General features: G+C 43.4%; 5 protein-coding genes across 5 annotated transcripts in view; all 5 read left to right on the top strand.

Annotated features, from left to right (window-relative positions):
* The window catches only part of LOC135343573 (DNA replication licensing factor MCM6-like), a 42,482-nt gene that overhangs the window by 9,079 nt on the left and 19,015 nt on the right, over positions 1 to 14,388 (top strand). The window lies entirely within an intron of this gene.
* LOC135343571 (E3 ubiquitin-protein ligase TRIM71-like) lies at positions 575 to 2,878 on the top strand. Its single transcript, XM_064540545.1, has one exon. The coding sequence runs from the start codon at positions 606 to 608 to the stop codon at positions 2,556 to 2,558; it is 1,953 nt and encodes a 650-aa protein (XP_064396615.1). The 5' UTR covers positions 575 to 605; the 3' UTR covers positions 2,559 to 2,878.
* On the top strand, positions 2,998 to 8,807 carry LOC135343581 (DNA replication licensing factor MCM6-like). The gene is made up of 13 exons (XM_064540556.1): positions 2,998 to 3,534; positions 4,433 to 4,691; positions 4,990 to 5,140; positions 5,416 to 5,557; positions 5,774 to 5,915; positions 6,138 to 6,401; positions 6,806 to 6,886; positions 7,111 to 7,320; positions 7,459 to 7,564; positions 7,681 to 7,691; positions 7,792 to 7,984; positions 8,320 to 8,453; positions 8,696 to 8,807. Exons 2-13 carry the CDS (start codon positions 4,467 to 4,469, stop codon positions 8,783 to 8,785), a joined length of 1,749 nt encoding a protein of 582 aa, XP_064396626.1. The 5' UTR covers positions 2,998 to 3,534; positions 4,433 to 4,466; the 3' UTR covers positions 8,786 to 8,807.
* Positions 10,272 to 11,829, top strand: LOC135343584 (E3 ubiquitin-protein ligase TRIM71-like). The gene has a single exon (XM_064540559.1). The coding sequence runs from the start codon at positions 10,316 to 10,318 to the stop codon at positions 11,666 to 11,668; it is 1,353 nt and encodes a 450-aa protein (XP_064396629.1). The 5' UTR covers positions 10,272 to 10,315; the 3' UTR covers positions 11,669 to 11,829.
* On the top strand, positions 11,830 to 14,292 carry LOC135343599 (uncharacterized). Its single transcript, XM_064540575.1, has 4 exons — positions 11,830 to 12,603; positions 12,876 to 12,998; positions 13,239 to 13,431; positions 13,635 to 14,292. Exons 1-3 carry the CDS (start codon positions 12,466 to 12,468, stop codon positions 13,344 to 13,346), a joined length of 369 nt encoding a protein of 122 aa, XP_064396645.1. The 5' UTR covers positions 11,830 to 12,465; the 3' UTR covers positions 13,347 to 13,431; positions 13,635 to 14,292.

Here is a 14,388-nt window from a genome sequence, read left to right as displayed (position 1 = left end):
TTGGCTTCACTGCTTCACTGCCTTGAAGAAAAGTGTGGGTGTTGAAACAAAGTGGGTGTATCTGGTCAGATTTATACATTATGTAACGGGAGTAGCAAGTACCAGTACAAGGTACATGCAAAACAATATCTACTTCTGGCCGGCTATATATAATAATTTATATATATATATCTATATTATAGGCTGCACTGAAAGGAACTTCTGATAAACAGTTAAGGTAAGTTTTTTCAAGAGGTCTAGTTTAGCTTGAATTGACCTAATGAACTATTATTCACAGATTTAACATACTATGCTGTTATTATATTAAACAGAATAGTTTCATGATTTTACAAATGCATATCCCCAGATCTGAACTAACGATGGCCGAAGGACCTGATCCAGTTGTTGCTGATCTCGAGCAAGAGGTGACCTGTGGCATCTGTCATGACCACTACCAGGAGCCAAAGCTGCTCCCTTGTTGTCACTACTACTGCAAGCAATGCATCCTCACACTCTCCAGTCGCTACCGACCAAACCAACCGTTCCCCTGCCCCGACTGTCGTGAGCCGACTCTATTGCCAGACAACAACCCAGACAGACTGCCCACTGCGTTCTTCATCAACCGGATGAAAGCACTCCACTCGAAGATGGAGAAAGCCCACGGCAAGTTGGAGACCACCTGTGAAATGTGCTCTGGGGGAAAGGCTACTGCATTCTGCCGACAATGTGTTAATTTCATCTGTGAAGATTGTGTGAAGTGTCATAAACGATTGAGAGTATTTGCCGGACATGCCATCTCCACTCTGGACGACCTCAAACAGGGCGGAGTGAAAGAACTAACATTCGAAAGCCCACCACCCCCAAAATGCGAGGATCACGAGGAACTAAAAAAGATTTTCTGTTTCGATTGCAACAAGCTCATCTGTCGAGACTGTATCGTTATTGAACACGCTGGACACAATTACGAATTTGTAAAGAAAGCCGCCCCCGCAACTCGCAAAAAGCTGACGGAGCACCTCTCCCCACTCAAGAACCTACTGCCTGATCTAAGCACCGCTGTGAATCAAGTGAAAGGAACTAAACAGAAGATCCAGGCCCAGAAAGAACTGACAGAGAGACAAGTGAATGCCAAGTTCCAGGAGCTACACGATATTCTCGATCGATGCAAAGTCCGTGTTTTACGAGAATCTTCTGCTTTGGCTGATTCAAGGATGGAGAAGTTGACGGTTCAAGAGAAGGGTCTGGACCTGTCCCTGGGCACTGCTCAGAGTTTGATTGACTTTGTAGAGCGTACGCTGGAGAATGCAAGTGATGAAGAACTGATTACGATGCAAGAGCAGGTGGTGAGTCGAATCGATGCCGAGGTGGTGAAGCGAGGGAAGGAAGCAGCCAATCCTGATCCAGTGGAGAAAGATGATTTTGGAGTCGAAGTGTTTGTTTGTGAGGATCTCAAGAAGTTGTGTGAGAACAACGTTTTTGTGTATAATGGTACTAAAGTTGATCCAACGAAGTGCACTGTGGAAGGAGATGGAGCTAAAAATGCTGAAATCGATAAACCTGCTTGCTTTTCAATCAATACACACCAGCCACAACAATTTTCTTCAAAAACTAAATTGACTCTAAGATCGCTAGTTGATGATACATCCCAACAATTGCAAGCAGTGCCTGTGAGGGGTGGAGTGTACAGCGTTGAGTACACCCCTAAGGTACGTGGTCGACACCACCTCCTGATCTCAGTGGACGAACAGCCTATTCCAGGAAGCCCCTTCTCTGTGTTCATCAAAATACCCCCCACCAAGCTAGACAAACCAGTGAGGGTGATAAGAGGAATCAACCACCCTCAATATATGGTATTCAACTCATCAGAAGAACTGATTGTAACTGACTGTAGCGGTGATGTTTTGGTGTTTGATAAGAAAGGAAAACAAATTCGAAGCATCAGCAAATCAAAGCATGGGTTTGTCGGTATCTCTGGTGTGGCAGTAGACAAGGAGGACAACATCTATGTCTGTGATAGTAGCAAACACTGTGTGTACAAGTTCAACAAAAGAGGAGATCTGCTGAAGAGGTTTGGGACGAATGGACGTGGTCCAAAAGAACTCGACTTCCCTCGAGGGATAGCAGTCGCTGGTGATCAAGTGTTTGTGTGCGATGAAAGGAATCACAGAGTCCAAGTGTTGACAACAGAGCTGGAGCCAGTCAAGCAGATTGGTTCATACAGAACTGGTAATGGACATTTTAACTACCCAAAGGATGTTGCAGTGGACAATGAACAAATGGTGTATGTCATTGACTGTTATAATCATCGTGTTCAAGTGCTCACTATGGATGGTCGGTTTATTCGCTCGATTGGAAAGAAAGGAAATGGACAAGGAGATCTGTCTCGCCCTTATGGTGTGTGTGTCACTGGTTTTGTTTATGTTGCTGACGATGCTAACAAGCGTGTGTCAGTGTTCACTAAAGACGGTCAGTTTGTCACATCATTTGGTAATGGTCATATCACTGATCTTTATGGAGTAGCTGTGGACAGTGATGGTTTTGTGTATGTGCGCAGTGCCGGATCTGTTGTTATCTTTTAGTGTATTATTATTTTGTGTGTGTGGGCAGTAAATGGAAAATCTGTGTTTTGGTTGAGGAACTCTTGGTGTTATAATTATCTTGACTTTTGATTGAGAAACAGTTAGCTCTACTGACGATCTTTACTCGCCCAAAAAAAGCTGCCTAATTTGGGAAAGATCGTTTGTGATTGTGTTATGACGATCTTTACCATCTCATTTTAGCTAATTTACAAGGCAAGGCACACTCTATAGCTAGCTCTCAGCTCTGTATCTGAAGTTTCATCAGTTGCATGGACCCATTATACAACTACAGAGAGAGCAGAGCCACTGCTTGTGAGACTCCACTATCAATCAGATCTCAATAACCTCACAATCTCAATAAACAAGATGAAGTACCCAAGGCTCACTGATGGCCGGCCAAGCTCTGAAGATGTGACATTTGACCTCTACACGGCCCAGTCCCTAGTTTGTAAGCTCAACAACCAGGTGATGATGTCTCAAGCATTAGCAGCAGAAGCCACGTTCATTACACAGCAAGCTACATTTGAGGTACAAGAGCAGCCCCTCCCCCCAGAGGATAAAGCCAGAGAAATGCAAGTCCCCCTGAAAATATTACGATAGAAACTATTGTATCACAAAACACCACACGACAGCAAAGTGATGAAGTCATAGCAACGCAAGACAACTCTCTGCAGTATTTGGCCGAATATATGGTTGGAAAATTGCCGTGTGCTTGTGCTGCCAAGACAAGGTTCACAGAGGTCACCAGTAGAGCACATCCAATGGACACCACTATAGACAAAGCTTCACCAAAAGAGCCTACAATGGATACACTATTATTGTCTGACACAAGGAGACCAATTGTCAACAATGTTATTGCAAGTACTGCAGGTGAACAGTCCTGACCGTGTCTGGATACAGCTGGCTGAGTACCCAGAGCATGACCTGGAGGCGCTATCAATTGCTGTGACCACCAGTGACTGTGAGCAGAGGCGAGGTCAGTCAAACTACCCTGGCCTTATCATTAATTTTTATTATTTAAGACATTAATATTTTTCCCTTTCAGTGGCGTAGGAAGATTTTTTGCAAGGGGGGCTCATAGTAGTCTGGCCACGCCCTCCCCAACTTCGTATTCTTGAATTCGAGACTAGGCTCGTAGATCAATCATTATCTCTGTGGTAGATCTATCACTTTGTACTTTAGACTTTTGCAACCTAACCCATCATTGAAGTAATCACGTAATTTACAGTTTAATAGCTAGCTCAACAGTTGAAGCTAAACATTGCTCTCCAACAAGGGGTGGCTCTAGCCCCTGGAGCCACCCCACTTCCTACGCCACTGCCTTTGTAGATAATTTATTGTCCATGCATTGTAGTTGGTGTAGAAAAGTAAATTTGGCGACAGTGCATTGTCAACTAGTGTGCTTAAAATTAATGTATAAAAGGTTTCTCTGTATATAAGGTATATACATGGGTATGGGAGGCAGAAGAGTTATTGTATTTAGTCAGTTAGAAAAGTAAATTTGGGGACAGTGCATTGTCAACTGTCAACTAGTGTGCTTAAATGCATCAGAGGTTTCTCTGTATATAAGGTACATAGGTGTGGGAGACAACAGAGTTACATGTTGCTTTGAGTATATGTGCATCAGTTAAGCTACCATTTTATGTCTTAATTTAGTTAGTGTATGCATCTATAGTGATATTATTATACACAGTGTACATGTACTACGTGTAAACACATGTGTGATGAGATGTCTGCGGTCTTAGAACATAGTGTAGCACATGTTGAAGTAGAGTGAGCATGTGTAAGTTCATTAGACTCCACATTTACTGCACATTCAACTTGTTAACAGGAGTGCCGCTCCTGGTGTTACTCATTCATATTTGTACACACAGTCTTGAGATTATTCTGCGAGTTGAAGCTGTAGAGATGGTGCAGGCTGGAGACAAGTGTGACTTCATCGGGACGCTCGTTGTCGTCCCTGACGTCTCACAGCTGCGTACAGAGGGAGTGAGGGCGGAGACATCGACTCGTATGCGTGATGGGGAGGGGTACGATAGGGACGGAGTGAGAGGACTCAAGGCTCTCGGTGTAAGAGACCTCACGTATCGACTGGCGTTTCTAGCATGTGCTGTACAACAGACACAGCCCGGGGTGAGTATAATTATGTACCTCCATTTATTCCTCCAGCCTAATTGTTTGTACATGTATAACCCAACCCCCACAGTTCTTAATCCTAGCCGTTTTCTTGTCTAGTTTAGAGTGTTTGTAGACGAAGCAGGACCACGCCTCCTGTACACGTTACGTTAGACAATGGGGTGATGAGTATAGAGTACATATATAATCTGATTTGCTGTATACATTTAGAAGATACTTTTAGAGGGTTTAACGTTTGTTTTGGTTGCATCTACATGCATGTACCTACAATTACTGCATTCGATTTGTCCTCCAGTTTAGTGGGTGTGATCTGACAGGGGAGGATCAAACAGCGGAGAGTATTCGTAAGCAGATGACCGATGCCGAGTGGTCACGTATCTACGAGATGAGTCAGGATAAAAATCTTTACCAGAACCTTATCAACTCACTCTTCCCCACCATTCACGGTGAGTACAAAGTTCAAGTGCCCATAATTAGTGTTATAGAGTATACTGTATAACTGGAATATTTGGTGAATAAGCAATTTGAACTGACTTGGCGTTTTCAAATTTGGCGACCTTTGGTAAAATTCACCATTATTAGCCACACTTTGTTAGTAGGATAGTTGATAGTTTCATCAGATCTTGGTAAGATTTGATACGATGGGCCCCTATTTCACCTACGTATCTTCATCCCCAGTCAGCCGCCATTACTGATCTTCATTGTACGTTCTCCCCTTCAGGCAATGATGAGGTGAAGCGAGGTGTTCTACTGATGCTGTTCGGTGGTGTGCCCAAGACGACCATGGAGGGGACTCATCTCCGTGGGGACATCAACGTGTGCATCGTGGGGGACCCGTCCTGTGGCAAGAGCCAGTTCCTCAAGTGAGTGTATTTTGTTATTTGTGTTGAGGTTGACTTTCATAATGTTGTCATAACTTCACTGAAATTCAAAATTTCATATACCATTGGATTCCTTGTTAAAAAGCGCTTCTATCTGTATGCTGCAGAGCTGATAAGCTCCAACCAGTTAGAGAGTAGACTTCAGTTTGTGTCATCACGTACACACCGTTACTATCCCTTGCACTACTCACTGTACAGGAGAGTGGAGGAGTTCAGTCCTCGTGCAGTGTACACTAGTGGCAAGGCCTCGACAGCAGCTGGACTCACAGCTGCCGTGGTCAAGGACGAGGAGAGTCACGAGTTTGTTATAGAGGTTGGCGCTCTCATGCTCGCTGACAATGTGAGCTAACTCTCATCATTATTATACTTGCTTGTACACATCCATAAAGTCGTATCTAGGCTGTTTACACATGTATGTATATAGGTATAGTTAATACTGTATGTGTTCTGCTTTGAAATGACGAGGATTACCTTGAATTTGTTACCAGTAGCAGATAATCATGTTCATATGTAGCTATTGTACAGCCAGTGCATACTAATTTAAATGCCCAACCCCCTGCAGGGAGTTTGTTGTATTGACGAGTTTGACAAGATGGACCTCAAAGACCAAGTAGCCATTCATGAAGCCATGGAGCAACAGACCATTTCAATCACCAAGGCTGGTGTCAAGGCAACCCTCAATGCTCGTACATCCATCCTAGCTGCGGCTAATCCGATTGGTGGTCGCTATGACCGGTCAAAATCACTCAAGATGAACATCCAGCTCACTGCTCCCATCATGTCACGCTTTGACCTCTTCTTCATCATAGTAGACGAATGTAACAAGGTGTGTGTACCAATTGACCTCTAATGTACCCTAGCTGCAAAATCATAATTAACCCAAGTATGAACTAAAACTATTTTCTGGCTATCTAATTTAATTATGGTTTTGTTGTCTACACTGGTATGTCAATGTGTATGACAGGTGCACTGTTAGTGGTGGTTTAGTGGGTGAGTGCTCTAATATCTGCATGAAGACACGCTTTAAATGTAAATTAAGCGCTGTAGAATAGCTGCCTTTAATTTTTTTAGCCATGTGGGGTTCCTATGTGCAGTTTTTCTATTCCTGTTCCTTTTTTGCCATTCCACTGCCCATGATTATTATAGTGTAGCAAAAATATGCTGTTATTTGTATTTGTGAGTGTGATACCTTGACCTAGTGTGTTGATTGATGCTCCCCCTCCTCCACAGGTGACTGACTATGCCATCGCTAGGCGTATTGTGGACCTCCACAGTCACAAGACAGAGGCAGTGGAGCGTGTCTATTCCCTCGTGAGTGGTGCGGACGGGGGGAGGGTTGTAGTTACGGCCTGAATAGATATACCAGCCTTTTTGCTTGAATAAGTTATGGTAAATTTGAAGTTCTTCGTTACAATTATCGTAAAAAACCGCAGAGATACGTGGTTTTTAGATGGTGTACTATATTAGCTAGTATAGGTAATTGATCAGTTGCAAATCAATACGTCATTGTACCACTGTGACCCCGCCCCCTTCAGGAGGAGATCCAACGCTACGTATTGTTTGCTCGTCAGTTCAAGCCTCGTATCAGCCCCACCTCTGGTGAGTACATGGTGGAGCAGTACAAGAAGCTACGGCAGAGAGACTGCTCGGGCGTGGCTCGGTCGTCATGGAGAATCACCGTGAGACAGTTGGAGAGTTTGATACGACTCGCGGAGGCCATGGCCAGGATCCACTGCTCTGATGAGGTGTGTGGAGTGTAAAGAGTGAGGGGTGTGTGTGGGTGTAGAGTGGATTTTGTAGGTGTGTGTACAAAATATAAATGATTTGTTGGATATTATATTATGATGGTCATCAGGTTCATTACATGACTATACATGCCTCAGGTACAACCCAAGCATGTGAAGGAAGGCTTTCGTTTGCTCAATAAGTCCATTATTCGTATGGAGACTCCTGACATCAACTTTGACGAGGATGAACAGATCATCAATGGTGGGTGGTGTCATTATACTGTGGCTCTTAGCATCAAGTAATAATTATTCCCTTGAGAAAATAAATTCTGGCTGATATTAAATGTGCTTAACAATTACTTTTAGACCAAAGGCTAGTAATAAATGGGGTGTTTCGCTAACAAACTTACTTGAGCGTCCATAACTTTTCTCAATTTCTAGCATTTTCATAACTTTACACACATGTGCATTACTGTAGGCAATGATGAGGACTGCATGACCAATGGTGAGAATAGTGTCAATGGCGAGAATGGAGTGAACGGCCATACTCCAATAGATCAATCAGATCCATCCACCCAACCGCCGGTGAAGACCAAAAAGATACGAGTTACGTATGAGGAATATCGTATCATCTCCAACCTGCTCATCCTGCACATGCGTCAGAGCGAGGAGGCAGACAAAGGTGCAGCTGTCAGTAGTAAACCCCTCTATAGCGGACACCTTTGGGGAACAATTAAGTGTGGGCCCTTATTGACTGAGGGTTTGTTTAGTACACAAACTGTTTATTTGGCGTGGCCTTTATATCTGGGTTAGCCTTTCTTCATGAGTGGCCATTAAAAGGCTGTAGTGTTGATTGCTGTATGTACACTGATCACTTCAGCTACATTATGTTTGTTTGTAACTATTACACTACGATTTGGCTTTGATTTGTACCCACTGATTGTGACAGTTTGAAATACATGCTTTGGTGTGATAGGGGTATTGATGCTACATCACGTACACTCCTCCCCCCTCCAGATTCTAGCGGAGTTCGTGAAGGTGACCTAGTGAACTGGTACCTGAAGGAGGTGGCTGATGACATAGAGAATGTGGAGGAGCTGACGGAGAAGAAGCTCCTCATGGAGAAGGTCATCGAGAGACTTGTGCAACATGTGAGTCAATCATGAGTGCACGTGCAGTTAGCCTCGTCTCCATGGGCCCATTTGTCTCTAATGTAAAGCTAGGTGGAAAGTTTTCCAAAAAGTACATGCATGGTCCTCGTAGCATTTGTACATGATTCTTTTCGCAGTTTGTTTGAGATTTTGTGCACTAGTAGTGTATTGGTATGTGCGTATTGCATGCTGATTAAAACAATACTTTTGTGCTTAATTAGAATTACGTTTTTTGTGTGTAGGACCACATTCTGTTGCCGTTGGTGATGGGGGAGGAGTCAGACGAAGATCCATTCCTGGTGGTTCATCCCAACTACGTCGTTGAGACATGAACACATCGAACATTATTTTGTTCAACGACTTATAAACTTGGCAAACATTTTTACCAGTTATATACATGTACATGTATTGAACACATACTTATAATTATGCATTCCTCAATATTTGTGTACCTAGTACGCTGATAATTATAATTTTAAATTGAAAGATACCAAGACAGCTTTTAATAGAAGCATCCCTAGCCTCCTACAAGGCCTCCATCTTCAGTGTGGCCTGGGATCAAGGCATCTCATGCCCAGTGCTCAGGGAGATATCAATGTTGCTACCAAGTTGTGTAGAATTGTTGTACATACATGTACATGTACTTTCATATTGAAAGAAAGTGTGGGCCAGTGTTGAAACAAAAAAGTGGGCGTATCTGGTCAGATTTATAACATTGTGTAATGGGCGTAGCATGTACCAGTACAAGGTACATGCAAAACTAATTAATTAAAGGCTTGTAATTGTTGAAATTGGATCTAGGAAGTTCTTATAAATAGTAGGTAAGTTTTTTCAGGTACCCATTTTTTCAACTAGCTGCAGAGGTCTAGCTTAGCTTGACCTAATTGATCACTTAGTGCAAACTATTATTCACAGATTCAACATTCTTGTATACTCAATTTCTAGCGAAGTTGCTATTTAATTTTTATATTAGAATAGTTTCATGCTTTTATAAATGTTGTACAAATGCATTCCCCAGATCTTAACTAACGATGGCCGAAAGACCTGATCCAGTTGTTGCTGATCTCAAGCAAGAGGTGACCTGTGGCATCTGTCATGACCGCTACCAGGAGCCAAAGCTGCTCCCTTGTTGTCACTACTACTGCAAGCAATGCATCCTCACACTCTCCAGTCGCTACCGACCCAACCAGCCGTTCCCCTGCCCCGACTGTCGTGAGCCCACTCTATTGCCAGACAACAACCCTGACAGACTGCCCACTGCGTTCTTCATCAACCGGATGAAAGCACTCCACTCGAGGATGGAGAAAGCCCACGGAAAATTGGAGGCCACTTGTGAAATGTGCTCTGGGGGAAAGGCCACTGCATTCTGCCGACAATGTGTCAATTTCATCTGTGAAGATTGTGTGAAGTCTCATAAACGATTGAGAGTATTTACCGGACATGCCATCTCCACTCTGGACGAGCTCAAACAGGGCGGAGTGAAAGAACTAACATTCGAAAGCCCACCACCCCCAAAATGTGAAGATCACGAAGAACTGAAAAAGATTTTCTGTTTTGATTGCAACAAGCTCATCTGTCGAGACTGTATCGTTATTGAACACGCTGGACACAATTACGAATTTGTAAAGAAAGCCGCCCCCGCAACTCGCAAAAAGCTGACGGAGCACCTCTCCCCACTCAAGAACCTACTGCCTGATCTGAGCACCGCTGTGAATCAAGTGAAAGGAACTAAACAGAATATCCAGTCCCAGAAAGAACTGACAGAGAGACAAGTGAATGCCAAGTTCCAGGAGCTACACGATATTCTCGATCGATGCAAAGTCTGTGTTTTACGAGAATCTTCTGCTTTGGCTGATTCAAGGATGGAGAAGCTGACGGTTCAAGAGAAGGGTCTGGACCTGTCCCTGGGCACTGCTCAGAGTTTGATTGACTTTGTAGAGTGTACACTGGAGAATGCAAGTGATGAAGAACTGATTACGATGCAAGAGCAGGTGGTGAGTCGAATCGATGCCGAGGTGGTGAAGCGAGGGAAGGAAGCAGCCAATCCTGATCCAGTGGAGAAAGATGATTTTGGAGTCAAAGTGTTTGTTTGTGAGGATCTCAAGAAGTTGTGCGAGAACAACATTATTGTACATGAAGGAAAGCCGATTGTGAAAGGAAACGGCATCAAAACAGCTGAAGTTGACAAATATGCAAGGCTGAATGTCTATATCAGTTCAAAACAAGGCAAACCACAAGCAGTACTGAAATCGCTAGTTGATCAATCGACCCAACAACTGCAAGCAGTGCCTGTGAGGGGTGAAGTGTACAGTGTTGAGTACACCCCTAGGGTACGTGGTCGACACCACCTCCTGATCTCAGTGGACGACCAGCCCATCCCAGGAAGCCCCTTCTCTGTGTTCATCAAAATACCCCCCACCAAGCTGGACAAACCAGTGAGAGTGATAAGAAGAATCAACGAACCTCGGTATATGGCATTCAACTCATCAGATGAACTGATTGTAACTAACTATAGCGGTGATGTTTTGGTGTTTGACAAGAAAGGAAAACAAATTCGAAGCATCAGCAAGTCAAAGCATGGGTTTGTCGGTATCTCTGGTGTGGCAGTAGACAAGGAGGACAACATCTATGTCTGTGATAGTAGCAAACACTGTGTGTACAAGTTCAACAAAAGAGGAGATCTGCTGAAGAGGTTTGGGACGAAGGGACGTGGTCCAAAAGAACTCAACTTCCCTCGAGGGATAGCAGTCGCTGGTGATCAAGTGTTTGTGTGCGATCAGAATAATCACAGAGTCCAAGTGTTGACTACAGAGCTGGAGCCAGTCAAGCAGATTGGTTCAGAGGGAACTGGTAATGAGCATTTTAACTGCCCAGAGGATGTTGCAGTGGACAATAAACAAATGATGTATGTCACTGACTGTTATAATCATCGTGTTCAAGTGCTCACTATGGATGGTCGGTTTATTCGCTCGATTGGAAAGAAAAGAAGTGGACAAGGAGATCTGTCTACCCCTCGTGGTGTGTGTGTCACTGGTTTTGTTTGTCACTGGTTTTATATTGTTGATTATTATAACGGTTGTGTGTCAGTGTTCACTAAAGACTGTCAGTTTGTCACATCATTTGGTAATGGTCATATCACTAATCTTTTTGGAGTAACTGTGGACACTGATGGTTTTGTATATGCGTGCAGTGACGGATCTGTTGTTATCTTTTAGTGTAGATCTATAATTATTTTGTGTGTGTGGGCAGTAATAAATCACTATTTGACTTTTGATTGAGAGCAGTTACCTCTACTGACGATCTTTACTCGCCTGCTACACCTATTTTAGGTTTGTGATTGTGTTATGAGGATCTTTACCATATTATTACAAGTGAAAATGGACAAGTACCTAGCACACTCTGTATCTGAAGCTGCATCAGTTGCATGGACCCATTATACAACTGCAGAGAGAGCAGAGCCACTGCTTGCGAGACTCCATTATCAATCAGATCTCAATAACCTCACTAAAAGTGACAATCTCAATGCAAGATGAGGTACCCACTGATGCATGACCAACCAAGCTCTGAAGATGAACCATTTGACCTCTACACGGCCCAGTGTCCCTAGTTTGTGAGCTCAACAAACAGGTGATGATGTCTCAAGCATTAGCAGCAGAAGCCACGTTCATTGCACAGCAAGCTACATTTGAGGTACAAGAGCAGCCCCTCCCCCCAGAGGATGAAGCCAGAGAAATGCAAGCCCCCCCTGAAAATATTACGATCGAAACTATTGTATCACAAGACACCACACGGCAGCAAAGTGATGAAGTCATAGCAACGCAAGACAACTCTTTGCAGTATTTGGCCGAATGTATGGTTGGAAAATTGCCATGTGCTTGTGCTGCCGAGACAAGGTTCACAGAGGTCACTAGTAGAGTACATCCAATGGACACCACTATAGACGAACCTTCACCCAAAGATCCTACAATGGATACGGTATTATTGTCCGACACAAGGAGACCAATTGTCAACGATGTCATTGCAAGTACTGCAGGTGAACAGTCCTGACCGTGTCTGGATACAACAGCTGGCTGAGTACCCAGAGCATGACCTGGAGGAGCTATCAGTTGCCATGACCACCAGTGACCCCAACACTATGAGCAGAGGCGAGGTCAGTCAAACTACCTTGGCCCTATCATTTTATTATTCAAGACATTAATATTGTCCCTTTGTAGATAATTTATTGTCCATTAAATTTAGTGCATTATATTTAGTTGGTGTAGAAAAGTAAGTTTGGGGACGACAGTTCATTGTCAACTAGTGTGCTTAAATGTGTCAGAGGTTTCTCTGTATATAAGGTACATGTTGTGAGAGGCAGAAGAGTTACATGTTGCTTTGAGTATGTGTGTGCATGGATGGCTTTTTATACGGAACATTCTGCAGTTGATGGTTGGACTGTATTGTGCTGTGCTTGTGAGTGTTGGAGGCACTCAAGAGAGAGAAGAGGATGGCTTCTACAGGAGAGCTAGAGTGACAGAGGTCAATCGACCACACTACATTGGACAGGTGAGTGGGTGTGCCTGTTGCTCAATAGAGCCACTTATAGCCATTATCCTTCAACGTCCTCTTCCATAGTCTATAAACTGTGTAGCCTGAATAGACTGAATTTCTAGGCACTTCTAAATAATTGCTTCTAAAATTACAAATGACAATACTCGGGGGAAGCTACATTATATAGACAAACATGATTACACAATCATTTGATCATTTGCTTGTTATCTCCCACCTGTGTGTATACAACCTCAGGCTAGACTGGAGCTGATAGATTGTGGCTCAACGATGCACAGTGTGTCACTCCTCTACAAGCTCCCCCACGGACTGAGAGTGGGCGTGGTCCCTCCCCACGGCTATTGACGGCCTCTACTCAACATTCAATCACGGAGAGGAATGGTTCCCACTGGACAAACAGCTACTATAGAAACACCTACGACACAAAATGGTGAATATAGTGTAGCGAAAGGCTTTTGTGAAGTAGCTGCAGTTTAGAAGGAACTTTTTGTGGTTGCACTTACTTAGTCCCCCCACCGTCTGATAATAAGTGCCTATAAGTAGAACTAAAACTGTAGACTTTGTAAATTGTGTATATAGTATGTGTTTTATAGTGTGTGCATTTTGTTCATGCTTGCTTAAATGTGACTACAGGTGTTTGCCAAGGTTACCAGGAAACCATCCGGGCTACAAGTTGGTGTCGTCGATATCTACTATGATCGTGTTGGCAAGAACAGAGTAACTAACCTGCTCCTCACTAAAGGACTATACCTCAGCTCCACCTCTCTGCTAGCCAAGACCACACCCACACCTTAAACCACCCCCTCACAAGCAGTGACCACTCCCCCACGATCATTACTATTTTGGTTCAGTTACCTACTAAAGAAATCAAAACAATTCATGACCCTCAAAACAGAAACTATTTGTGCACTAAAGAGACATCATCAATGTCAGCTGTACTAGCACCGACAAACTTGTTTAATGGTGTCAAAGTGTCTACTTGTGAGAAAGGAGATTGTAAGGAAGCTGCCAATTGCTGGTATCAAGATGCCCCTCTGGAGAGAGCCTCGTTAAGCGGGGAGGACTCCTGGTCTAACGAGTCTGATGAGTGCTGTCATAGCGACCGTCGTCTGAGCAGCAAGTCCCTAGTGTTGACAAGTGATTATCATTTGAGAACTGAAAATTTTAACTGAATGATGACTGGACTAGCTATTATTATAGCCTAACTGCAAATATTGTATGACCATAGATATGGTATGACTGTGAAGAAGTGTGGGTGTATCTCAGTTACATATTTTCGCGAGTATTAATTTCTGAGTAAAATCGCAAACATTAATTTGTACTAGAAAATGCAATGAATCTCATTAAAACACTAGCTGGGTGAAACGCTATGAATAACATTAATTTT

The sequence above is a fragment of the Halichondria panicea genome, chromosome 11 (assembly GCF_963675165.1).
Source record: "Halichondria panicea chromosome 11, odHalPani1.1, whole genome shotgun sequence".
In the NCBI taxonomy this organism is placed as follows: Eukaryota; Metazoa; Porifera; class Demospongiae; order Suberitida; family Halichondriidae; genus Halichondria; species Halichondria panicea.
This window is presented reverse-complemented; position numbering and strand designations above follow the sequence as displayed.